Genomic DNA, 27,322 nt, shown 5'->3' with positions numbered 1-27,322 from the left:
GGTGTCCATTGTTATTGTGCTGCAGAGATCCAGGTCCAGATTTACTCCGCAGCTCATCCTCTTCTACGGATAAAGAAGGTGCCAGAAACAGAGAAACAGTGCTGCTGTGTGCTAAATGTTCCTAAAAATAGACTCCCTGTGCACAGTGATGTATCTGTGCTGAAGATTACAGACAGAGGCAAATAGAGAGTCATTTGCAAAATGTTTGAGTTATTAGATGTTGAAAAGCTTACAGAATGTATTATAAAACCCTGCACTTTCTTTATACCCCCATTATCCCACACCTGGATTGTGTGGCTGTGTTTAAAATGTGTGTGTGTGTGTGTGTGTGTGTGTGTGTAGTAATAAGGCACACTAAGGTCATTTGAGGACCAGTGGAAAGCTCTGATTTGGGGGAGTTTGTTTCATGGACTGTGCTCTTGTTTTTCTTGGGTCCACAGACTCGCTGAGTGTCGCGCTAACCCCCAGGTCCTGGACATTGGGCTAAACCCTCAGGACTACAGTGCTGAAGAGTGCCTGTCGCCTAGCAACTGGGACAAAGTGGACGCTGAGGCCGGCGATGCTGAGGACAGTTTCGGCTTCTGAGAAGATGATGCATTGGGGAATGGACAGAGAAAGGAGAGATGAACAGAATAAAAGGGAAGAGAGGAAGGCCCTATTGTCGCTGCTTGGACGTTTGACTGGGTGAAGAGGCCGAGGAGATGCCGCACATTCTTAACACAGAAACTGCATCCAATACACAGACCAAAGCAATGGAATAAAAAATTAATGTCGTTGTCTAAACCTCAGGTCCAAATGTGTCCAGACAATGCTTCAGATTCATGAAATTAGTTGCACACAGCTTTTAAAATCTTAAAAACAGCCAGGTACGAGCCTAAGGTCAGTGACAAGCATTGGCCATGGGGGAATAAACCCCCAGCTCAGGGCTGGGAGGCATTGAAACCACTTTCTCTGCAGTAACGGAGCTCCTATCAACGCCTTCAGGGTGAACTGGAGTGGTGTTTGTAATCCAGAGCTACTCCAGTATCAGAACCTGACCTCACTAAGGCTCTTGTGGCTGTATGCCATTAAATTCACAATGCAGTGTTCCAACATCTGGTTTATAGCTTTCCCGGGAAAACAGTGGCTGATGAAATCCCGATGAAGTAATGTTGGCTGAGCAGGTGTCTGCAAACATTTGGACATGTAACGATGTTCTGAGTTACACTTTTTTGTTACAGATTGTCGTCTTTTATAATTTCTTCAGAAAATGTGTCTCCACTAAAAGGAAATTCCACGGATTAGTTTTCTACACATTTTAAGGGATTAACAAAGTCGTGCGGTGGTCTGCGAAGAGCTGTTTTAGTGACGCTTACTGAGTCAGCAATCTTCAGACCGGTGGTGATAGGAACCAGACGTCTGAAGATGGTACTTTAAAGGGCCATGGATAAACAGCCTTGTGGCATTGGCTTATGATTTTGATAAGGTTTTGGCCTAAAGAAATATTTAAATATGTGCTGGATGGAGAATTAATTTTTATGAAAGCTTTGTCAGTTATGTGTTAGAAAGTGTTGACAACTACGGCTTATTTAAACGACCCAACACTTTCTATAGTGGTGCTGCCAAACAGCTCCAGAGCCTTGGGGTCTTGGGTTCAATCATCACCCCTGGTCAGGGTCTGTACGGAGTATGGTGTGTTCTCCACAGTCCAAACACACATTAGTAGGTAGATTGGCTAAGTGAAATAAGCGAGCCGAGTAGGGTCTAAACCTTAAACCCTTTAGAGCGCTGATTGTCCAGAGAGAGTCGTCACTCTACGCCACGCAACGCAGACGACCAGCACCAACTCTCCATCTGTAAAATCTCCAGCTGCAGCAGAGATCACGTTTGTTTTTATCCGACTCACGACGGCAGCTCGTAAAATGACGCCGTGGTCTTTTGAAGAGGTTCAAACGCTCCTTGGATCGGTGGCCGACGAAAGAATCCAGCGAGAGCTGGACGCTGCAACAAGGAAGGAACAAACTCTACTGATCTGTCTGAACTGATGACGGAGCTGTGTTCAGTCCCAAACAACAACAACACGCCGATACACCATGAGTAAACACCGCTTAACGTTACCACCGCCGTTGTTGGTTTCTAAAGCCTGCTGTTCCCCTTAGAGACTTACACCACTGATTACATTTAGCGAGAGAGCTGTGGTAGTAGAATATGAATCAGGAACTAAACCGTGATGAGAGTTTAGCAGAGTCGAGCAGAGTAGGTGGATGAGATCCACAGGTGTGAGTGACTGGGTGAGTGTGTGATGCCCAGTGAAGGACTGGTGCCCTGTCCATGCTGTGTACCCTGGACACACCACAACCCTGATCAGGATGCACCACTAACAGTTTTTAACAGTGAAGTGTCGGTAAAGACTGATGTAGGCGTGCTGTGTTCTCATGAATAATGAACTACACTGGAGTGTTCTCTAAACCTGCGGTATTCCTGCTGCAGACACTGTGACCCCTGCCTCCTATTACAACCACTTTGCAGAGTCTTTAAATACATCTACAGCAAACGATTTCCCATTAAACCCTGCCAAAGGGTCCTGTAACATCTCAACCACAGAAATGTGCAGAAATCTTGAGCAGTGGAATTTCCTTTTCCGTGACGTATATGTTTCCTTTTCTTTCGTATGTCAAAAAAACTGTTAAATGAATATAATTGTGTCTTTGGTCCAGGTTGGATTTGCAATTTTGTCTATGCAGTAAAACACTGTGTGATATTCACTCGTAAAGAGGTCAGCACAAGCCTGGGCACCGCTATAGACTGGTGGCTCCTGCTTGTTGAGGATGTAGGTGTGTGACGTGTTCATGGATTTGAGTTTTCTCTACTAGGCCACTAAACCTGTTTGTGTTTTAGTGTAGTCTGCTTCTGACGAGCCTCAACGAGGGACCGCAGTGAATGAAAAGGAAAGAAGAGAATCCAATGAACAGAAGAAGTGAATATTGCTTTAATGACAGGGTGATTTTCCATGTTTTCAGGTTGGTGGGTTTTACAGAGACGAGCTCGTGTCCAGTTTTTAGCCAAGCTACAGCGTCCCGCCGATGACCAAAAACGCGCGGCTGTGCAAGAGTTTATATATAAGACATATTTTTTCTATTAAAAATGTATTTTTGCACTCCCTTCCAAGACTCTTTAAAAAGCACATGGTTTTATTTCAGGGAAAAATAATTCTCACAGCTGTTTGTTCTTTTCTTTAATCACTACTGCTTTTTCCAGCTTTTTTATTCCCTGTCAACGAAGTGTGTTTTGCTCAAATTCAGCTCTTTACGCAGTAAATGAACTCTCTGATACTTGCTGAGATTCGCTGGTGTTTAAAGAGAATGGGAGGTGCGATTTTAACTCTGTAACTTTTCCATTGCTTTGCATTGGTTTGAAATGTTTACTCATGTCAGTGTGACCAAGAAAAGCCACGCAGTCGCTAATGATTGACCTGCTCTGTTACAGTCTTTGTCCCATTGGCTAATGGTTGTCCAGACGTCGGGGTGGGGGTGGTTTAACCCAAAGTCGCAGTGTTACCCTTTGTATTGTTTTGTTACATATTTAATGTTCATTTCAGAGCTCACCAGGGTTTTTTCTTTTTTTTTGTGCATCATGTAATTTTCTTTTGAAATAAACAACATCATTTAACAGAGCGAATGCTTTGATGATTTGGGGCTGTAACCAAAACCAAGAGTTCTTCAGAAGGAGACTTCAGTTAAATCTTTCAGACTTTTACTCTAGGAGTGGGGGGGGGGGGTACTCGTCAAGATTTAAGAGAATTATTGCCACCCGCGCAGTAAACCTCACCAACACTAAACGATGTACTCCCCAATATTCATTACTTCCATCACATTTGCTAATGCACTGAGAAAAAAAAAAAAAAAAGGAATAGTAAGGAAATGAACCAGTGTGTTACGTAAAGACGTGGTAGACTTTATTGAGCGTTAGCAACAAAAATAATCAAACAGTGAATTTGTACAAAGTTCAGTAAAACATTTTGGTTTTCTTCTGCAAAAAATGTCCTGTGAATAGTGTAAGAGTCCAGAGTTCAACATCAAAAAGTGTGTGTGTGTTAGAGAGTGGGTTTTAAGTATTTTACAAGATTTGGATCATATTGGATCAGCAACATTTTCAGGAAGAGAATTATTCCTCTTAATGTATACATTTATATTTATTTATTCATTCATTCATTGTCTGTAACCCTTATCCAGTTCAGGGTCGCGGTGGGTCCAGAGCCTACCTGGAATCATTGGGCGCAAGGCAGGAATACACCCTGGAGGGGGCACCAGTCCTTCACAGGGCAACTCACACTCACACCTACGGACACCACACTCCTCACAGACAGTCACCTGGAGGAAACCCACGCAGACACAGAGAGAACACACCACACTCCTCACAGACAGTCACCCGGAGGAAACCCACTCAGACACAGAGAGAACACACCACACTCCTCACAGACAGTCACCCGGAGGAAACCCACACAGACACAGAGAGAACACACCACACTCCTCACAGACAGTCACCCGGAGGAAACCCACGCAGACACAGAGAGAACACACCACACTCCTCACAGACAGTCACCCGGAGGAAACCCACTCAGACACAGAGAGAACACACCACACTCCTCACAGACAGTCACCCGGAGGAAACCCACTCAGACACAGAGAGAACACACCACACTCCTCACAGACAGTCACCCGGAGGAAACCCACACAGACACAGAGAGAACACACCACACTCCTCACAGACAGTCACCCGGAGGAAACCCACGCAGACACAGAGAGAACACACCACACTCCTCACAGACAGTCACCCGGAGGAAACCCACGCAGACACAGAGAGAACACACCACACTCCTCACAGACAGTCACCCGGAGCGGGAATCGAACCCACAACCTCATGTTGTCCCCAGAGGCAGGAGCATATATGCAGAAAATAGAGGAGCATTTATTATCATGGTTCTCAAGTTCTCATAAAACTGGCAAGGTGGGGGTCTCCTGAAGATAAATGTTTAATACCTCTTGATTAGAGGGTAACAGACAGACCCAAACTCTGCAGCCAACAGATCTATCCATAAATTTGACATCTACAAAGGGGACCAACATGGTAGGTGTGTCTGTACAGTGGTCAGTGAGTGTTTAAAAACTCCAGGAGTACTGATGTGTCTGATCAACTAGTACCAGCATAACACACTACCAACACGTCAGTATCACTGCAGAAAGTCCACCAAATATTTTATCAGAAATAAATGAGCCATTATTATATAAATGCAATATTCACTGTATTATATGCAGCAAATAAAATAATATGTTGGTAATACGCTGGGAGACGGCTCAGCCAATCAGAATCGCCGCTGGAGACCGAACCTTATATATAGGAGCTGCCCGAGTGGGTTCCCTCAGGTTTATAACTCGGAAGGGCGGGAAGAGACGGCGGTTGGTTGGTTAACCGAGAAAAAAAAATTAATAATAATAAAAAAAAAATACCGAGGAAAACACAACCAGGTAGATTAAATATCACTCTACAGCTTTATTTTAAAGTTTAATGTAATGTACACCGCCTGGAGCTTCTTTTGCTAATTTTCCATTCCACCTTAAACGAGCGCTAGAATGTACGTTTAGTGTCTGCACCATTTAAGGTAGGTCGGGTAAATAAGTCTCAGGTTACATTAACTTAGCTACTTAAAACCCTTTAGTTGGGTTTATATATTATGTAAGTACGTTTTCGTGATAAATACACTTGATTTGAATGCGTACCCGCTATAATAAACCTGAAATAAATGTAATTTACACACAGTTTAGCAAGTGTAGTGTTTGGGGGCATTAGCTTAGCATGAGTTTTCTGACACTTCGGCAGGAAAATTAATGTTTGAAGTGTAGAGTTGGGTACACCGTTTTCATAAAACTCATTTTTACAGCTCAATCATTGTAAATTGATCTCAGTTTCTCAGCTGTGGCGTTTTGGTGAGGTCTGAAAGAGCTGTTTGGGGAAAATAATTAAGATTTTTCTGGCCAGTTTTGCAATTGCAATTTAAATTTAAATTTTTTATATATATTTTTTTTAACAAAGGCCCAAGACCAAGAGCTTGTGTTAATACTGAGAGCTGGCTTTAGAGCTCCTGACTCAAATTCAGTTGAGGTTATGGTCATTATAATGCAAAACAGTTTGTGTTTATTCAAACGAAAGCACTTTTCAAATGAGCCAATCAGCTGCGAGCACCCCAGCAGTTTCATCCAATTGCATCTCTGGCATCAGTTAGGTGTGGTTGAGGACCTGTAAAGTGATGTCTTTGTATAAAAATGAACAGTGGAATTCTTCCTCGTTGAAGTGAAAGGAAAGGCAGTAGGCTTAATTTGTGGAGACGACTTGTTACTTAGAAAAAGCGGTATTACAGGACATCACCCCACATACACATTATCCCGTGCTACAGGGAACTATAAGGTCAAAGACCTAAAAATATTTTAACTGCACATTTCCAGCGACCTAAAAAGATGTACAGTATGACACAGGCGAGTGAACAGATCTCAAAAGACTGCGTCGAAATCCTGAAGGCGAGTTTGTTTAGGAGTATTATGTCCATATTAGTAGTTGTTACTCTATGCAAGTGTTGAAGGCTGTGGTCCATTAAAAAATATTAATTTGCCCCAGGGGGGAAAATGTACCCCATCCCTAAACTAGTGGGGTATTCCCAGAAGAGTAGGATCTGTTACTGCAGCAAAGTCAGACTGTATTAATGTCCATTTAGATTCAACATTGTCATTGATCTGTACAAGGCAACAAAATGCAATTAGCCTCTACCTAGTGTTAGCCGCGTACGCTCCACCCACTTGTGATTGGTCCTTTTGCGTGGCAGTTCCTGGCTAGGTTTAGTGGTTAAAGGTTCCAGACTCCACTTAGAGACTCTGGCAACGTGAGCCTAGCATCTATAAGAAGTGCAAATAGTGGCACTCGTTAAAGACGGAGGAGTGCAATAGCAAGAATGGGCAATACATGATTGTAAAGATTATGAATGGTAATAAATATTAGACGTTATAAGTCACTATACATGGGTAGAGAGTAGATATGTGTAAATTGGTATATCTACATGCTTGTTCATATAATAAGCTCTTATAGAATATAGTGTGTTTATAGTGTGAATGTTTAGTGATGATATATATACAGTATAAATGTATACGAGTGAACAGTGTGCATACCACAGTCATACTGCACGTGCAGACAATGCTGTTTTTAAATATTGATGAGTTCAGTGTATGTAGTATGTGGATGGTTTAGTGGAGGTAGTGTTCAATCAGTTTAATGTGGAGTTCAGCAGAGTGATTTCCAAGGATTTCTGAGCGAGCAGGTGTTTACAGATGTTTTATTGGATATATTTGGACGTGAATTGTCTGTATTTTAGTTCACGTTTCTCTCTCTGAGTCCACGGTATGAGAATGCACACCTGCAAATATTAATGTATGTGGGTAATAGTAGATAGATTTGTTACTGCAAAAGGTTTTTGAGCTGAAACACCCACTGTTAGACTTTAACATTAGTTTCTAAAACCTTTCTTCAATTGAGAAGTAAACCATTTTCACCATCTGCCTGTCCGTAGATTGATTGTAAGATGCTGAGAAGACCTTTATCAGTGTAAATATGTTTTCACAGTAAATCTTTTGTTTACCATTAACAACGATGATATCTATTTAGGTCATATTTGCCATGATCTGCTAAGATTTGTGTTTTTTTCCCCACAGGACACCTCTCGCAGGAGCTGACACTCCTCCCTAAATCTTATTATAGTTTAATTATCTAAAAATGGCAGATAAAAAAACGCCTCCAAAATCAGTGTTCAGTAGACTTGGCTCAGGTAAGGCAGAGTTTACGCACTTGCCGCCCCTGTCGGTTTATTCGCGAGTGATCTCATGTAGTAGCACGGATTCTGGATTGAGTGATGCATCTTTGATTCCTAAGAGTCCGTTCTGCAACATAAAAATTGAGATCTTAAACAGCAAAGCCTTGGTTAGCTGTAAGAGGCGTTTGGATGACTCCTGTCTTGACGAGACATACGAGACTCCTTTGAAAAAGCCAGGCCGTGCTACGAACCGTTCACCAGATCTTGCCTGTGTTTTAGACTCGACTATAGCAATAACTGATGAGACTCCATCCTCTTCAGTAGCAGAGAATGTGATTACTATAGACAGCAGTAGTGTTGATAAGAGAGTGCCTGACCCTAAAGTAGTTCCTGGAAGCTTGGTGTGGATAGATAGCAGTGATGAGAGTGATGGTCAGAACAGTCCCTCACTTTGTCTCAGTGATGTCCGATCAAGCAGCCCTGTGATTGTAGTCAGTGAGGATTCGGTCGATCCTGGGCCTGCGTTTGATTTTGACGTGGATGAGATACTGTGTCTGAGCCCCATTTATGGGGAGCAGCCTAACAGCGATGGCCTCAATGACCTTATTCAGAGCTCTCAGCCTTTATGTGACGAAGAGCAGTTCAGTCAAAATCCTGAGGGCTGGGAGCTCCACGGCTTATTCCAAAGGGATCCGAGTTCAACGCAGGTCCAGAGTAAAGTAGAAGGGCACTATGGGAAAGGCATGGGAATGGAAAATGATGAGGGCTATTTTACAAAATCCTATACAGCAGCTAAGCTGAAAGAGTCAAAGAATGTAACGCCTCCTGAATCACTGATTGCAACCCCAGTCATGTCTACGCCACTGGACGTATTCAGACAGCTTGTTGAACAATCTCCTCTAATGAAGAGATTGGGAAAAGTGGGACAGCGCTCTCCTGTAGTAAACGAGAAGCCGCTAAATGTCTCCTCTCCTATTTCTCTTTATGGCTCCATGAATTTGGATGCCTGTGATGAGGCAAGTAGCCCACAAATCCCCTTTTTGGACTGTGAAGTTGGGAGTGTTGGCTCCTCGATCCAGAAGTCGAGTGTGCACCACCTTGAGCAACAGGCAACGTCTGTCACAGACATCATCAGTGAGGTAAAGGAGATCGAGGGTTTGCCGTCTGTCACTCAGCAGGTGGACTTAAACCTTCAGGTGACATTCAAGGAGGAAACATATCCCACGAAGAGCTCAGAGCACACACCACCGCTTCAGGCCCAGGTTTGGCAAGAACTCTGCTTTTACTATTGTGTATCGTTGCTGTCAGAAGAAAAGCAGGTATCGATAAAATTAGCAACATTATTCACGTAATTTTGGAGCATTTCTGTCATGAAATTTTCATGCAATGTGAAGGACAGCTGCTGTGTTCACATGATGTAATAAACTAAAAATTTACACAAATGGAGATGCATGTTTTTCCTTGGACAGTGATGATATGCAAAATTAGGGATGCATAAAAACTACAAGTATAGCTTTTTGATGTTTTAAACCAGTATGTGATATTAATTTTTTTTTCTTCAGTGCACCACAGTTTTTCCCCTGTTGAAATTAAGTTATCTTTCAACAAATGCTTGCAGGTCATAGTTCAGTAACTCTACCAATCTGTGTGTCGCCCAGGTAAAGTCAAAGCCTGTTTTGACCAAATCCAGGAGACCTGAAGTCGACAGTAAACCTGATGTCAGAGGTACAACAGGAGCAACAGCAAAATCGACTGAGCAGCAGGAGACAAAATCCCAATCTAGTGACAAAAAGAAAATCTCCACTCAAGTCCAGAGGTGTGTGTAGTCTGTTAAAAAGGAGAAAAGCTTTGGTATATGTAGATGATGTGAAGAAGCCTAGAATATGTTAACTGGTAATATGCTTTTGCAGAAATACCTTTTCTGGATATCACAAATTATTCCAAATGATCTGATACAAAGCATTCTGGGTATTTATTTTATTCTGTAGCGATTCTAGAGTCTATACGGCTTTCTTGATTTTCTTAATCTTTTATAGCTTTCTACAATTTATTTAAATTACACAGGATTGGCATCTGTAACCAAACTGATTTTAAAGATTTGAAAAAGTATTGTTTCTAATGTTTTGAGCATAAATCCTGAATAGAGAATAGCATTAAAATATCAGTCATTATTTATTCTATTAAATTGTTTAATGTCTTGTAATTGTTTTATGTACACTTTGCACAGGTCAGACTTCACCAGAAAAACACTTTTAAACCAGTAGAGGGAGTCATTCTTCTGTTTTTGTAACTTGTCTGAAATATTTATTAATTTATTGAGTTTGGAACTCGGCTTTTGTAAATAGCTCTGGAATTGGAAGGTAGTCTTGTTTATGCTGCCATTAACTCAGTCATTTGAATCTAGTATTGATGTTACAAGGTTGATTGAAAATGTAGATTTGATTACAATATCAATTACAAATCAGGATGACTGTCATAGTTATCATTCAGGGTACGACTCGAGGAAATTAAATAACTATTTACTGATCCGTTTAGGTGTTAGTAAAGTGGGTTGTTCTGCAGTCATCAGCCTATAAATAAGTCACTCTGAAAAATGTAAGAATAAGTGTAATTGATTGTTAGTATTTTCAGCAGTATTTTGGGTTTAAATGTAATATTTGTGTACACTGAAGTCAGTCTTTTAAGTAGTGCGTCTGTGTTTGTTTGTTAGGCCAGTGGTGTTTCACAGAGAAGAAGAATGGGAGAGTCAGAAGGAGGTGTATGTGGACTCAGTCAAGAGACACATGTCCGATAACAGAGGAGCAGGGAATGGTAATCTACAAATGTCCTGTTTCACTGCTTTACTTTTACTCGGAGAAGATTTACAGTTACAGTTGTGCTGAGATTGTTTTTATAACATGACTCACTTTGACATCGTAAACACACTCGACAGATAATAAAAGGCAGATGGGATATCAGTGCGGGTTTATTGCTAGCACACTTTATTTGTTATGTACAGTACCAGGAACGTGAATGCTGAATGTATTTTATTAGTTAAAGTGGCAGTCAGGAAACATGCTCTAATGCTGTACAATTGATAACGTTAGGGGTGTAAACCTTGATGTTCATTACCCTTTTGCTAGTTTTAATTATTTAGGAATGTATCTCTAGAAAATGATCTTGCAATATTGAACTTGGCTCTGTTTGCCTAATAGGGGTCATGAACGAACTTTTACACCTCATGGACACTGTTGCCAGTCAGGGAAGCAGCCACCATGGAAAGCCATGGCAGCACCCCTCAGATCTTACCCACAGGTAAACTGATGTAAATCAATCGAATGTCTGTTTCCCAAAGGCTTAGTGGATGGACATTGTAAAACGGTAGAGCAAACTATACATTAAACACACTCTTCAACTGTTAAGATGATCTTAATAGTATAAAGCTTTTGGAAAACTGAGCCCTAGCCACTAGTGGGAAATAAATATGGGACTCCAATGAGGACAGATCTACAGTGAATATACAGTTCTGTGCAAAAATTGAGGGCCTCAAGGAAACAAGTTTTAAAAAAACTGCAAGTCTCTTATAAATGAAGTTCTAAGTTGTACAAACATATATCTTTGGAGATATTCTGCACATTGAGACACTTTCATTTAAACAGCAGGGAAAAATGACCCAAATCTCACTTCCCAACCAAATATTATTTTTATTTTTTTTTTGGAGATAGACTCTTCACTGTCTGGCGGCAAAGTGTCGCAGTCACACAGCTCCAGGATCCTGGGGTTGTGGGTTCCAATCCCTCTCTGTATGACTGTCTGTGAGGAGTGTGGTGTGTTCTCCCTGTGTCTGTGTGGGTTTCCTTCGGGTGACTGTCTGTGAAGAGTGTGGTGTGTTCTGTGTCTGCGTGGGTTTCTTCCAGGTGCTCCGGTTTCCCCCCACACTCCAAAAACACACATTGGTAGGTGGATTGGCGACTCAAGTGGCCATAGGGGTGGGTGTGTCTGTGTGTGTGTGTGTCTGAATGAATGAGTGTGTGTCGCCCTGTGAAGGACTGACACCCCCTCCAGGGTGTGTTGATGCGAACGTGGACAGGATAAGCGCTTACAAACAATGAATGAATGCATGTTCACTGTCTTTTTAGAGTGACCCTAATCTCCAACAAGAGTCTGAACAGACCATGCTTTTAAAATGACCCCCACACACAAAGGATCAATGCTTTATGTTTGCTGACCAGAGGGAAAGACACTGTACATTCTGTCCAAACAATTTTTTTTTTTATCTGGTCTAAAGAAGAATGTACTCGTGCTTTACTGTTCATCAGCTGATGTCAAGTGCTTTCGGGATTGGCCCAACCCCTCGTCTGAGTCCCTCCAGTCACAGCACTGGGGCCTGTTTGAGAGAGCACGAGGCTAAACTGAGCAAAATTTACTAAGGCAGCTCACTATCATTTAAAGGAACAGGTGCAGAAACCGGCTTCTCTGAACAGGGCTGTTTAGACAGGGCGAGAACCCTGCTGTGGAATTTGATCCATGTGGTATTTTAACCAAAGCAGGTCACAGATGTTTCATTAATAAAAAAGGTAGAATAGGTTCCCTTTAATTAAAACTTAGAGACTTATACTGTGTCCGAAACGGCTCCCTATTTACCGTTCCCTATATTATTCACTATGTAGTTCACTATTATAGGGAACTGAACTCAGGAGGGTAGTGAATGATTTCGGACACTAACTCGTGGGGGTTTTACCAAACAACGCAGTGGATTATGGGTAATCTGACAAATTTTGTACACAGCGCTGCTGATTTTATTGGATGCGTCCCTTTAAGGTTAGCGTACTCATGTTTTGAAAGATAAGTGTTAGATATAAGCATAGTAAACTGCTACAGTAATGTTTTTTTTTTTCATGATTTAATGAAGAATTAATTTGATAAATAACATTGGGTTGTAAATGTAAACACTGAGCTCCTTTAGAAATTGTATAAGCTAATGCTCTCTCACACATTAAATTGTAATCTGTGTTTTTGATAAATAAAGTATAAATCCCAGACAAATAACCTATTTTCTCAGATGCTCTAAATATTTTCCACACAGAGCATGGGACTTTAACAGATTAGCAGCGTTTACTGATAGCGCTCGAGCTTTCACACATGCAGCCCTTATATTGTGTTTTATCAGGACAGCTTCATACCTGTCATGATAATCTCTGTAACCTGACTGTGACGTCCTTGGTAATAACTGGCCAACAGCTCCTTCGTTTATGAATCCTGTTGTAACTAAGCCCAACACTTTACACATCACATGTGTTAGGTTTATTGACAGTAATCTAGACATCTGTTCACACACAAGCTCTTGTGGTAATTTCCCGGGTTTGCACTAGGGCTTCATGCATGGAAATTGCTGTGTTAGCTTTGCTGGGATTTCCAATCTGGCTCATGTTTACAATGCATTCTTTTCTGTTTAATAACTGTTAAATGCCCAGGGAAAAGTGCATGTATAAAAGGGCCTTAAAACATTTGCACAGTACTGTATTGAGAGTGTGTGTTATCAGTGTGAAGCACTTTAAGCGTTTAACCTCACCATCCACAGGTCTCGTGTAGAAACTGTATTTTAGGGCCTTGTTCATTTTACTGTTTCATCAGTGCAATGACGCTTTTACTTTTGTTTTTGCAAGAAACTACAAGCCACGTAACGGCGGGCGTTTGCTTTCCCTGGACGAATGGCAGAAATGTAATGACAGCAAACACAGACGCTTTGCTAAAGTGCCTCAGCCATTCAAAAGGAGTCCAGTGCTTTAACGCTCTACAACATGGACATACGCTACAGCCGAACACACACAGACCTGCTTTTTCTGTCTCTACCGCAGGGACTGCACTAACACTTCTGGCTGAGTAAAGTGGTACCTGTTGTACTTCAAATCTAATCCCTGTTTTCCTTTTCTGCCTTTGCACTTTTTTATGTTGTCTTTGTAAAGAATACTGCTCAGTATTTTTGTACTCAGCATACTGTGTGATTTTGATCAAGATCTTAATTGTGTTTTGTGCGATGCTGGTGTAAAAGAGGTTCACAGATTAAATTTACAGCACTCCTTCAAGCGGCAGGCCAACGAGCCTTTCTGGACGTTTAGTAAGTGCTTTCCAATCGTTGATTTGTCGGCCTTTTGAGCAACCACACAATCTAAATGTGCTTTTGTATATAGATGTGTATGTGTATGTTTGTGTGTGTGTGTGTGGGGGTGGGGGGTGGATTGTCATTGTTTGTCGTGTAGTGTTTAAATTTGACTATATTTTTACCTCCTCCATTCCTGACAATTATGTCCTTTACCAGTTAGTTGTGGTTCCCATTATTAACTGAGAGGGCATTGACACAGAAAAAGATTTATTCAGTCTTCATGTCACACTTAGGATTGGACCATGAACAGACACCAAATGGACCTTATCTTTGGTGCCTAGACGCGCTATTTCTAATACCTTTGACTGTGCCTTCAGACTTTTAAATCTTTGCCTCTCTGCTTTTGTTTGTAGTGTTTAGTTCCTTAAATATTGTTGCTTGTTTTACACTTTATGGTATTTTGCATGATGTTTGTTTGAATTTTTTACTCTGAAGTCTTAGTGTAATGTAAATAGTGATTTTTTCCCCCTCTTTGTAATTTGTGCAAATGTTTTAGGCACTTTAATAGCATCTGTTTGGTTTAAATTTATAATTACAATTAAATTAAAGAATCTCTCTAAGCTGAATATCTGAAATCAAGCCAATTTACTCCTAGAATATTAAAGTCAGAACAGTGAGAAAAAAAAAAATGGGGCCAATTTTAGAGCTTATCTCTGTGTAGTGCTGATAGTGCCTCTGTGGCTCAGTGACCTGGGGTTAAGGTGCAGTTGATCTTTTGAGTTTTGTTTCTGGGAACTCCTAAATATTGCACATTTTAAAGTTCTTTTCTCTATTTTAAATAATGTCTGGAGAGAAATCAAGTGGGGTTTTTCTTTTCTTTTTTTTTTCTCATTCACTACATTCATAACTCAGGATTGGAAGTGTTGGAAGAATTGGAAGAAGTCTACTGTTGCCTTTATTTGGTGTGGTTTTGCTCATATTTGGGTGGAGTAGGAAATCATTATTGTTGATATTAGGGTAAAAAATTGTACATAAAAAATGTGTATTAACAAGACAACAAGCAAAACATGTACACAACAAGCCATAGGGTCATTTCCAGGTTCGCTTCTGCTTTGATTTGGAAGTCTCATATCAAAATAATTCCAGCTTCTGGGAATTTGCAGGTGACTGAATTTCCTTGCTAAAATGTTTTTGGGCTGTAAATGTAAATGATTATTGGACAAGCACGGATTAGGTTGGCCTACGATTAGACGTCTTTGGGTGTCCAGTCCTAGGATGGCTTACAAAGTTCGTGTCCCTAAAGAAACCAGGAAGCAGGTAATAATATTAGTGTTTGTTTTTTGTACGTTGAGATTTTATTACTTCACCTGTAGTAAAAATTGATTAATTTTTATTTATCCTGTTTTCCCTTAAAGCTGTTGGTTCTAATGCGGTCTTCTCATCATACACTCTTCCGTGAACCGTCCACTGTGAGTTCTGCTTATGCACTTTGTATCTTAACCTTAATTTGTCCTTTTTGTTTAAAGTAATTATGTATAATTTATAAAAAATAGTGTGTGTGTTTGTCAAGTGTATATATTTTTGTGCACGTTTGTTTGTTCGTTCTCCAAAGGGTTCGTTTTGGACATGGACAATGCTATGAGAAAGGCTGAGCTTTTCCAAGGGTGAGATTCTGGATTGCCGTTAACACACCTCTGGGCATTTGATTGATGAATCAGGAAAAGTAGGTAACTTATATTGAGATTAAAAAATGCACAGCTGTCAGTTTTAAAAAGATACGCTTCCCAAGCTTTTCACCACCCCACACTTGAGGAGCGACTGAGTTTCAAATAAATAAATCTCCATGTAAAGATAAAACACAGCAGATACACTGTGACAAGTTTTTTTTTTTTTTTTTTTAAGGAAACTAATGCTTGAAAATTGAAGGGCTGTAGATGGTGATTGCTGTCCATAGCAGTTTTAGGATTGTATCACCAAAAATATTTATAATATAAAACCAGATTATACCAGATTATAATGTAAAACCAGAGTGATATGAACAGGTCTGTATCTCAGCTGTTGTGAAAAGTGGGTGTTGTTTTTACAGGAGATGTGTAGTGTTTAATTTAAGAAAACATTTAACTCTCAGTTCTCAGTGGAAAATCTGTATTAATCTGTTTTATTAAATGAGTTAATTACTAATAAATGACAGTTGAATAAAATAATAGATCTAGCACAACACTGAAAAGTCTTACATTTTTTATTAAAACAGCTGACTTTAGCAATTGTTTGTACATCTGCCTGAGATGCACAGTGCACCATACATAAATCCCAATAAAAACATACTCAAAATATAATATAACACTGGTACATACAATTTATATATTTACAAGTACAAAAAATATATTTTTTTATACATTATTTTTCCTTTTGTCAAAAACACTGCCATTTTTAGCAGATGCTTAAATGAGAATTAATTATCTCTTTCCTTTTATTGTTCTTTTTCTCATGTCAAACTTGAGTGTTCATTTCACCACTTCATAAAAAAAAATATTAACAAAAAAAAATAATAATAATAAGCCAATGTGAGCAGCATTGTCTAGAAGAATCTAGTCTGAGAGGGGTCTGGATGTTGGATACTTGAAACTAAAAACATGGCCTCAATGGTTTTTATATTATTTTAACCGCTTAAATATCATTCGCAAAAACCTTCTGTGCCGACTAATCCTGAAAGATGAGTTAACAATTAACATTGCTATCAAATTAAAATAAACAGACCCTTCACTGAGGATGTTTTTCCTAAAATTTTGTGACTGAAGAGAATGTATTCATTGTTTGTATTTGTATTTTCTCCTGTTCTTTTAGCATGTTCTTGTCAAACATGTTCATAGTTGGCTCTCCAGGGTAAGGGGGAAGGCTTGCTTTGCAGGCGGAGAGGGCTCGAACATCAGTTGGGCAGCAGGAGGTTTTGATGCAACTGGGAGAAAGGCAGGGGTTACTGCAACGGACTCCTTTTAAGCCCAGGTCATCGAACTCCAGCTGAACGGTCACGCTGTGGATGTGGACCCTGTGGCATATTTCTCTGATCTGCTGATGTAGGGTTCGGATTCCCGAGTAGGAGCCATGTAGTTCTAAGGTGATTTTGACGTGAAATGTGGCCAAATAACGACCCTTCGTCAACTCCCACATGTGGGCTTCATGAACACTGAGGACACCAGGCAGGCTGCACACATCTTCCACTGCAAGATACATGACAAGGAGAGAGTTTAGAAAAGTCAGTTATAGAATACTGGAAGGAAAGCATAATCATTGTCTTCTTCACAAATAAGCAGAGGTTCGACTGGTCATTTAAATAAAATAACTACTAAAGCAGCAGCAGAGTCCTGCAAAACATTGTTAAACTAAACTACTCTAGAACCGAGTTCTCTTTTGAACTGCAGTGAAACCTATATCTGTCAGCAAAGATACTGAAGATTATTAAAGTCGCTCATATGCTTAACCATCAAAAAGAAAATTCCCTGTAAAGGGCTGCGGTGCAGTGACGTTAAATTTAAATTTCTCCACTAATGTACTGCAAGAAAGTCTAGTATCATTTGAGAGTACAGAAGTACAAATCCTTAAAAATGAGTGCTGAAATGAAAGTGCTTATTACAACCTCCGTTCCAATCCTCAAACACCTGAGACACTCACCGACTTTGGTGAAATCCAGGTCGTGAGGAATCATGTGCAGCAATATAGTGGCTGTCTCTTTGACCAGAGGAGCACCAGAAGTCATTACAATGGCCACCATCACCAGAGTCAGGCTGGGATCTACATAGCACTGCCAAGTGCAGGGGGTGCCTTCTTCCACGGGCCACACGTAAAACAGGGTTGAAGTGACCACTACCACAAATGAACCCATGGCATCATTCAGCACGTGAAGTAACACTCCTGGGAGAGGACAACAAAGATCAAACGTGTAAATGATTAGAAGCTAAATATCTGTTTTTAAAACTCCTTTCCAATATTAAAAAGGCATTATATGGTGGATTTAATTTAACAAGGAATGGATGCTTTAAGGAGATTAGTGGATGGACATACCTCTGATATTTAAGGGTTGACCTTCGTCACTTGGTGGTTCATCAAAATCTGTCCCTGGTTGGTAAACTGCAATAGAGACAAACATCCAGTTAATCACACATTAAAGCAATAACATTTTCAGGAGCTACAACATTAATCTCATTAATCTCTTTCTTTAATGACCATTTGTCCTTTACTTGACCAGCTTTGAGATGTGCTTGGCAGGTGAACTCCAGATTGTCTTGACCCATGTACAGTTAATTTTTAAATAAATTTATTGATCAGAGCAACTATTAAATGGTGGGTGTAGAATGAGAACAAGTCTCAGTGATGAAGTACTCTGTCCTACCTGTTGTAAATAGTTGAAGCATATAATGTCTAATAAACCCTAATTATACAGCATGGAGATGTTCCGTGGAATAATATAATACTGTAGAAGTGAAATATTGCTTGTAAATCTAGATAAGGAAATAGGTTGCGTAGCCATTTATTATACTAAGGAAGATAATATATTAATAATGTTTAAGTTAACGTTATCATTTTAATAAAAAGGCTTCGGATCAATGAGATGCTCATTAGTTTGGTCAAATTTGGCCTTAAAAATAGGTTAAAATGCTTAAGTATCATACATTAAATTTATGTAATTTCCATTTTAATGTATGTAAATTTGCAGGACTGTTGCTGCCACAATTTCTGACAGTATTTATGTAGTTTATGCAAATGTGCAGAATACTAGGCACAACACTGACTGGTTAACACTTGTAATAAATCTAAAAATAAGTAAAAACTGCTACATGATCTGTGACATTTTCATCTCAAATGGTCAACACAGGTCTTGAACACATTGGCCATATATCGAGTGCTCGTCATTGGACATTTGGCCAAAACAGTGTCCTTGTTGCCACACTCGTAGACAGATTAGGCTGGCAGAGGATGCTGTGGTGCTGTCATCCTGACATCCCACATAGCTAACTTAATATCTAGGTCTCTTCCAAGAATGCTAGTTAGGCTTGTGGTACATTATCTAACATTATTGCCCACTCAATGCATTCAACACTTAAGTAGAAAATTGGCCAATAATTAATTTTAATAATTTATCAAATCATAAAGCTGACATACTCGTAAATACAGGATCTGTGTGTTGATTTTGTGATTTGAAATTGAGGCAAAAAAAAAAGTAATACATTTTAAACGGACTAAGGAAAATGGATGAAGCAGCACTGTCTTCATGTACTGTGAGCATTTAATAATAATTATGTACATTAAGAAAACTTAGCAAATAAATGTTTCAAATCAAGCACCTGCTTCCTCGTCCATGTTTGATGGTTCCTGCGATGTTTGGCGTTTGGTTCTCCTGCACAACCAGCGCCAATCCTGGAAGATGAGAAGTCCGACTACATTGATGCCCAAGCCTGTCGCGCCGACTGCAAGAACCAGCTGGGGATTGTCGATGGCCTCAGGTGTAGCAAGCCGCTTTAGTGATTGAACGGAGATGGAGAAGCAAAGGGCAGCTAAGAACACAGCGTTGGCCAGAGCGCCGACCACCTCGACCCGGGCTAAGCCGTAACTCCAACGCCTTGATCCGCTACGACGCCTAACACGCGTGGCTAGCAAGCCAACAGAGAGCGAGATGATGTCTGACAGCATGTTAAAGGAGTCCGAGATCAGCGCTATGGAATTTCCGATGTATCCTGACACTATTTCTGCTGAAAAAAACAAGGACATGGTCCCCAGCATAAAAATCAAGCGACAGCTTTTCCCAGTGTACCGACCCATTTTCTTACTGTCCTTTTGAAGTGGTTGAGAAAATGAATGTAGAAGCGTTGGTCACTCACTGAACAAAGTGAATTTAATGTATCTTTAAAAGCACAGTGTGTTCTTCACACTGTGCTGCACAGTCTAAACAAAGCTACCGCTTGACCCTAACCTTCCAGTAGCTAAATGAACCTAGTTCTGACTTGAGTGTGCCTGCGCTTTTGTTTTATCTCCCTTTACTTGGGTCGTAAACTGGATAAAAAAAACTGCAATTGACGTTGACAGAAACCTAGCCAATCATATGCCAAGGTCAAGAGACACACACACAGTCGGCATTACGTAACCTCGGTTAGTTGGTTTACGAGATCGACACAGATTGAGGCTTTGAGATGAATAATTGACAGTTACTGTATCTTTACTGTATCAGATAGCATTATCTTTTGTTATCTTTATTAGCTCGAGTGCACTGTTGTGATGCAGGTGAAGCATAAGTGCCTAGTTCACAGTACATTTTGCATGGCATAGCTGAACTATTAGCAAAATCATATTAACCGTTTTTGCATAGTAGTGTTCCCAGCTTTAGGGTTGGACTGTGCATTGTGTGGATCCTTCAGGTTTGAAGTGCCTTGCCAGTTTATTTATTTAGGTAATTTTGTTTTTAAAAGTTGGCTAATAAACATCTTTTCTTGTCGTATTTTAGCGTATCAAGTAGATTAATCCTGCTCTGGGTGACTGTCTGTGAGGAGTATGGTGTGTTCTCCCTGTGTCTGCGTGGGTTTCCTCCGGGTGACTGTCTGTGAGGAGTGTGGTGTGTTCTCTCTGTGTCTGCATGGGTTTCCTCCGGGTGACTGTCTGTGAGGAGTATGGTGTGTTCTCTCTGTGTCTGCGTGGGTTTCCTCCAGGTGCTCCGGTTTCCTCCCACGTTCCAAAAACACACCTTGGTAGGTGGATTGGAGACTCAAAAGTGTCCGTAGGTGTGAGTGAGTGTGTGTGTTGCCCTGTGAAGGACTGGCGCCCCCTCCAGTGTGTATTCCTGCCTTGCGCCCAATGATTCCAGGTGGACTCTGGACCCACCGCCGCCCTGAACTGGATAAGGGTTACAGATAATGAATTAATGAATGAATGAATTAAGAAGCTGAAGCTGGATGTGAAATGCTGTATGTTTTAACACTGCACAGATGTTTATCATGTACAGCAGAGGTTATTGAGTACGTGAATTGCATAAATGAGTATGTGGCTCCAGCAGAGCAAATTCCTTGAAATAATGATCAATAGTTCAGATATCTGGACAGATTCCAAGGGCTGTATAACGTTAATGAGTATCATACACAGAGAGGAATGTCTCATTACATTATATGGTTTAATGTGTGTTACAAAGTACATTAAAAGTGGAAAAAAAAGATGTACCTTATATGTCCTTAACACTCATCATGATCGCAACCATTCAGTGCACTACGTAAATGCACATTTTCCAAAGGTGTGGCCAACACTTAATTAGAAAAATGTAAACTGCCTAGTAGCAGAAAACAGCAGGCATCGCATCCCTTTCTGAAAACTGCAAAAACTGACAAGCTATAAGAATCCTGACTACCATTTGTTGACCCTACACTCTAAAACATTGCAATCTGTGAACAGTAACTGTTTTATATTTTAATTTTTAGTTTAATCTGGCCTCAAGAACAATGCGTGTATTTAGGGAAAAAATATATTCCACACTATTTTTTTTTTTCTTTATAAATTAAATTGGTATTTAGCATCATATTCAGAATTAAGGTATAGACATACCTGGGGGGAAACCAGGATACATTTACAATGATTTGTGGTTTCATGACCCACAACATGACATGGCCTTTAGGGGGGGTTTGTTTTGTTCACTGTTTTTGTTAAAAAATGTTATTTTAAAAAATCTCTATGACCTGATTATAATTGTAGTTTTGACTGGAAATGTTATAAAATGTTCTCTTCACAGTACCCTATATCTCTAAAAATTGGGGTGTAGATTTTGGGTTATATATATCTATATATCATTGTAGGTCTTTGCTTAAATTGCTACATCTACAAGTTTCACTGCAATAAAGGCCACTAGTTCACTACCCCTGCCTGATCATTCAGTTTAACTGTGCTATTTGGACTTTAAAACACAAATGAGGCACTATGCAGAGAGGTTTCCTAATATTAATGGCTTGTAAAATATCCCACCTGTAACTTAACTCACATGTTTGTGAGACTTATATTAACTCCTGATACAAATGAAATCTTTCTATACATGTTTCCACAAGGCAACTTTTCAAATGTTTGCCCAGGTTTACCTTATAGCCAGGGCTCCCCCCGTCTCGCACATCGTCACTAAACTGGGAGAGTATACACCAAACATTTCCAGAGACGTTGGAAAATCTTTGAAAAATGACGTAAAAACAACAATGTAGTTTTATTTTTCTTAAAGCCTTATTTAGCTGACAAAATTACACAAGTTTTCATTTAACAACCAAATAGGATTTTGTACATATAAAAATCTTTAGAATTTGACACCTGCAATTCACACCAGAAACACTCAAAAATAAGAGTGAAATGTATAGAATATGCATGTTATCAAATTAAGTCCACTTTAATCAGGAATATAAAAGTACCATCCCCCAAAATCTGGTGCTGCAGCAAAGAGGGCCACCAGTTTGTGCCAAACTGTTCCCCAAAAAAAAAAAAAAATTCTCAAAACATTTTTGGATTAAATTTACATTTCTGGACTTTCTGCATCTACAAGGAAATCTGTTGCATGTCACTGCAGATGGCACATGGGAGTGAAAACACACTCAAGTCTTTCTTCACCAAGAAATGTGACCTGAAAATTTACTGTGCAGTAAAGCAATAAATCAATTTTATGCAGAAACGCTGCCAGGTTCCCTGGACCCAAGCTGATTTCAGATGGTGCAAGAAATACTGTGTGCTGTGTCCAGATGAGTCATTCAGGTTTTTTTTTTTTTTTTTTTTTTTTTTTTTTTTTTTTTTTTTTTTTTTGGGGTGGGGGTTGTTGAATTTGGGCACCATTCAAAATGGACCATTCACATTGCTTTGTAAAAATTGCAAATGCCAACATCACTCATGGTTTGTGGGTGCATCAGTCATGTGTGACTTGGATATATGTGAAGGTATCACTGATGTGGAGGTTTATATTGGAAATTTAGAGAAACATTCTGCTACCAAGGTGCTCTTTACTTTTTCAGGGAAATCCATGGTTATTTCAGCTAGACAGTGCCTGGCCTCATTCTGTGTGTGCTAAGACTGACTGGGTGTGTGTACTTGACCCCGGGCTGCCTGTGGTCCATACCTGTCTCTTATGAAGAAGAGAGTTAGACGAGGACAACCATGGATGGCTGAGCAACTGATGTCATGTACTGAGTGAAAATGGGCAAGCGTTCCAATTGCAAAACTGCAACAGTTTGTCTCTGTTCCCAAACACTTAGTGTCTTTATAGGAAAGGGGATGTAGCCCAGCGAGACTGTTTTGCATATGTCAAAGTAAAATGTTTTTATATTAAAAAAAACAAAAGCACTTAAGTTGGTCAGTGACAATATTGGAAATCTCTCTTTTGTGCCGTTATTGTTAAAATATCAACATGAAACAGCAGACTCCTCTTTTAACTGCATTTTACAAAATGTCCAATCTTTTACATTAATGAGGAATGTATTTTAAAAGTAGCACTGCAAACGTTTATAACAAACAGCATACTGGTGAAAGCCATTTTTATATATAAATGTATATACACATTTCTAACATTTCTTCTTAAATTGATTTAATTACTAAGAAAGTTGCTATTCTTTAGGAAAAGCATTACACTAGATTTTGGGAACTAGCACAGTAATCCTAATGCTACATCTACAGTTCTAGCTTCTAGTCTCTGAATATTTGGAGATTCTTGCACTGAAGTGTGGATTTGTTTGTTTGTTTATTTATTTTTCCCCCTGACAAGAAATTCCTCTCAAAACTAAGCACGTCATAAACCTATGATTATGTATTATTATTAATATTATTAACACACCTTGACAACACAGAGACAACAATAGAGAGACATAGACTATAGTTTACAGTGACAAACAAGAAAACTGTTGACTTGACCATAAATTTAGACCATAGCAATTAAGTAAGTCTTTCAACTTTAGGTATGACACCGTCATTTAAACAAGGGAAACAGACGTGAGGGGGCATCTAAATTTGAGGGGAACTTCAACCACGTTATGATAAAGATGTTTCAGGATTGCACTAATGTGCTCCCAGGATCTGGTACGAGTCAGAACCCTTGCAGCCGAGTTTTGCACGTACTGGGGCCTGAGGCAGCTGAATACAGCATTGCAGAACTCAATTGTAGATGATACAAATGCATGAACAATGGTCTCAGCAGCAGTTAAGGAGAGAAAGGGCAAAATCTTAGTTATGTTCTTTAAACGGGAAAAGGCTCTTATTGTGTGGTCCAAAGAAAGAGTGAGGTCAAAAGTGACTCCCAAATTTGTGTCTGCAGGCATCTCTTTGATCCAACAATAAATGAAAATATGAGTGGCATTACGTAGATAGATAAGATTATTCCTTTTGGTCATTAATTAATTGGAGATTAAAGGTGAATATCTGCCCTGTGGCAGTGTTGGTGATATGTTCGTAAGTGCCCTGATGTACCAGTGCATTCCAGCCACAAAACTGCCAACAATACCATTTGGGTGCCAAGATCATAACAGTGAGTCACGGTGTGTAGGTTCACTGTTTGTGTTTTTCTTGGTTTTTTTTCTACTACTTACTGGAATTATGATGGGAGAAATTAAATGAGTGAGAAGAAACTGTACGCTGTAAAATCAAGAGCTACAAAGCTACAGTGATACACAGAGAGAGAGAGCATGAGCACACGGGTTACAGGTGGACGTGTCTCACGTGTCACTCACAAAGACATATTCCCAGTGAGATTCTGGTTCTACCAGAGGGATTAGACTTTACAATGTCACTGTTGATCTTAACGTTAGCTTTTTTTTCCCCCCAGTGAATGTCTCACATAGAGAGCCTCTGGAAGTGACCACAGAATTACAATACATTGTTTTGCAATTTATCTTAAAGTTTACAAACTAGAAGATTAACCTCATGGGCCTGTACATGTGATATTTTTATGTAGTGTTATAACAATATTATAATTTATGCAGTACTACCTGTATTAAACAGAAAAATAAATTGATTTTATTGCTCAGTATCTGCGTGTTGAACTAAGACTTGCACTGAATAATAGAGTAAATTCAAGTGTGTTTCCAGTAAAAGCGGTTTTAACTTTTTTTTAAAAGTAAATTTAAAAAGTGATTTTATTAGCGCTATTCCAACTTACAACTACTTTTTATCTTTACAGTAGTTTGTTTAGATTTAACACTCATTTTACAGGTCTCAACATTTCCTGTTTTTTTTTTTCTTGATAGAATGTCATAACTGCGAATATAGAAGTAAACATCTGAATTAATTAAAGGACTTATTTGCTCAAAATGCATATCTTAATTATACGTACAGAGGACACATTTTATTTCAGTCGCAGTGAATCTTTTGAAATCTGATCTGGACTCAGAACTTTTTCAAGAATTTGTAGTTATTTAAAACGAAGAAACTGGGAAGGGGTAAAAAATAATAAATCCTTTAAGAATTATTATTATTATTAATCCTTTATGCTTTAGTTAAAAAATATTGTTTCAGATATAGGCTTCTTTTATATTAAAAATATGATAAAGAAATTTTATATATATTTTTTTATTTGTATATAAACACCATTTATATGTTCTGTGTGTGTGTGTATATATATATATATATATATATATATATATATATATAAATATAATGAAGGCAATTTCTCCAGTAAATAAAATAATAAATAAAAAATTCTGCTCTGAAACATTAAGGGGAAAAGAACCTAGGAAATAATTTCTTTTATTTTTATTTTTTTTTATTTTTTTTTTTTTTATTATGATTTCAATACGTAAGTTTATTTGACTCCAATAAAATCAGACTGTTCACGGCGGTGAATAAAATAGATAATCTCATTACAGTGAGACTTGTCAGGCAGCAGGGGAACTGTCAGTTGTTGAACTTGATGTTGGAAGCAGAAATATGACAAAGGCCACACTGTGATGTTTAAACAACTGGGTTATCTTTAAAGGTTTATCTTTGCTGGTGTGAGAAGCAGGACACACACTTGAATGTGTTGACTTGGCCTCCAGATTCCCGAGACCTTAGTCCAATTCAGCATCTGTGGGATGTGTTGGAAAATCAAGTCTGAGTCCTGAAAAACACCTCGCCGCCATTCACAGAACTTAATAGGATTGGGACTAACATTTTGGTGTCCATTCTTTGATGTGTCAGAGCCGACAGGACGAGGGGACCTTAAAAATATTAAGCAGGAAGTTTTAATGTGATGGCTGATCTGGGTATAGACATAAATCAAAATATATTAGAATTAGAATCAGTTTATTGGCCAATGTGCTTGCACACCTCCACATTGAACCCAATTTGTGCAGTGAAACACATACTAGTGAACACCAGGGGGCAGTGAGCAGGGGATACATGCCCAGAGTGGTGGGGTTCAATGGCTCCGGGGGAGTAGTTGGGGATTAGATGCCTCGATCAAGGGCACTTCTGGTTACAAACACAGTTCCCTCACCACCAGGCCACAGCTGCCCCCGTGGGTTTTGTTATACAGGGATCCCTCGTTTTTTGTGGGGGATGGGTTCCAAGACCACCCGCGAAAAACGAATTTCTGTGAAGTAGAGGAAATATATATAATTTTTTAATGTTTTTAACGAGTATTTGAACTTTTAAACCCCTCCCTGTTACTGTTAACAACCCACCCTTTGCATTAAACAGTCGTTCTATAATGTTCTTCAGCTGGAACTACATGTGATATCCTACCAGTTTCTTTAATAGTGTCATTCCTAAGCTGTGATTTAGCGTCAGTAAATTTCACTCTGATGTGGACGTGAACAATACATGTACTGCACGTAAGAAACACTTGTGAATGATAAATTGTGTCACCTACAGGCCCAGTCTAATACATGTAAATAATTAAAAAATATATTTTGGCTATTCATCTTTCACTGTTTTCCTGTTTTCCTCAATATTCGCGATATAGCGACCATAAGCCCCCTTGAAAAAACCCGCGAAGTAGCGAAAGATGAACCGCGAAGTAGGGAGGGATTACTGTATCTGTTTTATAAGGTTTTTTAATGTGTAAAATATACACTAAAATAAATATTGTTCATTTGCGGAATGTAGTATTGAAAAAGTGACTTTACAATGTACAAAGTCACTAGTCCCCACCCCTCCACCCCCAACGTGTTGATATTAAATAAAATTGTGGAGAATTTTTACCTAGAAACACAACAAATGATATCACACCAAACGCATCCAAACTTTATATTACAATTAAAATAAACTTTATTTACATTTTGACCATTTTCACTATTTTCACCCTCTGGTAAACTGCTAGCTTCGGAAAAACTATCCAAGCTGTAAATATGTAGATAAACATCTGAATTTAATAGATTACAGGTTTTATCTGCTCCACTTTTCATATCTTGATACATAAAAGGGAGATATATTACTCCAGATAA

General features: G+C 39.3%; 3 protein-coding genes across 5 annotated transcripts in view; 2 read left to right on the top strand and 1 right to left on the bottom strand.

Moving 5' to 3' along the window:
• Positions 1 to 3,647, top strand: part of ldlrap1b (low density lipoprotein receptor adaptor protein 1b) — an 85,632-nt gene extending 81,985 nt beyond the window's left edge. The window contains exon 9 of the mRNA XM_066680030.1: positions 441 to 3,647. Coding sequence (XP_066536127.1) covers positions 441 to 585 — 145 coding nt within the window. The 3' untranslated portion in view covers positions 586 to 3,647. The remainder of the gene's footprint in view (positions 1 to 440) is intronic.
• Positions 3,648 to 5,397: 1,750 nt separating this feature from the next.
• Positions 5,398 to 14,539, top strand: LOC136705111 (S100P-binding protein-like). Of its 3 annotated transcripts, none has more exons than XM_066678338.1 (6): positions 5,398 to 5,504; positions 7,734 to 9,093; positions 9,490 to 9,647; positions 10,542 to 10,642; positions 11,026 to 11,125; positions 13,477 to 14,538. In XM_066678338.1, the coding sequence occupies exons 2-6, from the start codon at positions 7,795 to 7,797 to the stop codon at positions 13,598 to 13,600; spliced, it is 1,782 nt and encodes a 593-aa protein (XP_066534435.1). In that variant the 5' UTR covers positions 5,398 to 5,504; positions 7,734 to 7,794; the 3' UTR covers positions 13,601 to 14,538. The 3 variants fall into 3 exon arrangements, with proteins under 3 accessions (XP_066534435.1, XP_066534436.1, XP_066534437.1); XM_066678339.1 differs by lacking the exon at positions 5,398 to 5,504 and adding an exon at positions 5,505 to 5,638 and having other exon boundaries at positions 13,477 to 14,539; XM_066678340.1 differs by lacking the exon at positions 5,398 to 5,504 and adding an exon at positions 7,568 to 7,626 and having other exon boundaries at positions 13,477 to 14,539.
• A 2,152-nt stretch (positions 14,540 to 16,691) lies between these two features.
• LOC136706134 (calcium/manganese antiporter SLC30A10-like) lies at positions 16,692 to 19,727 on the bottom strand. The gene is made up of 4 exons (XM_066680075.1): positions 19,253 to 19,727; positions 17,973 to 18,038; positions 17,583 to 17,822; positions 16,692 to 17,131 (listed from the first exon to the last, which is right to left on the bottom strand). Exons 1-4 carry the CDS (start codon positions 19,725 to 19,727, stop codon positions 16,692 to 16,694), a joined length of 1,221 nt encoding a protein of 406 aa, XP_066536172.1.
• Positions 19,728 to 27,322: the final 7,595 nt, after the last annotated feature.

This window comes from Hoplias malabaricus, chromosome 8 (assembly GCF_029633855.1).
Source record: "Hoplias malabaricus isolate fHopMal1 chromosome 8, fHopMal1.hap1, whole genome shotgun sequence".
In the NCBI taxonomy this organism is placed as follows: domain Eukaryota; kingdom Metazoa; phylum Chordata; class Actinopteri; order Characiformes; family Erythrinidae; genus Hoplias; species Hoplias malabaricus.
The sequence above is the reverse complement of the archived record's forward strand: the minus strand, read 5'-3'. Positions and strand labels throughout refer to the sequence as shown.

Excerpts from the sequence above, each read along its gene's own strand:
- LOC136705111 (XM_066678339.1), top strand. The coding sequence starts at position 7,795 with ATGGCAGATAAAAAAACGCCTCCAAAATCAGTGTTCAGTAGACTTGGC. Across the intron at positions 9,094-9,489 it reads CACCACCGCTTCAGGCCCAG|GTAAAGTCAAAGCCTGTTTT; the intron begins GTTTGGCAAGAA and ends TGTGTCGCCCAG. Across the intron at positions 10,643-11,025 it reads TAACAGAGGAGCAGGGAATG|GGGTCATGAACGAACTTTTA; the intron begins GTAATCTACAAA and ends TTTGCCTAATAG.
- LOC136706134 (XM_066680075.1), bottom strand. The coding sequence starts at position 19,727 with ATGGGTCGGTACACTGGGAAAAGCTGTCGCTTGATTTTTATGCTGGGG. Across the intron at positions 18,039-19,252 it reads AAACATGGACGAGGAAGCAG|TTTACCAACCAGGGACAGAT; the intron begins GTGCTTGATTTG and ends TCTCTATTGCAG. Across the intron at positions 17,132-17,582 it reads CCTGGATTTCACCAAAGTCG|TGGAAGATGTGTGCAGCCTG; the intron begins GTGAGTGTCTCA and ends TGTATCTTGCAG.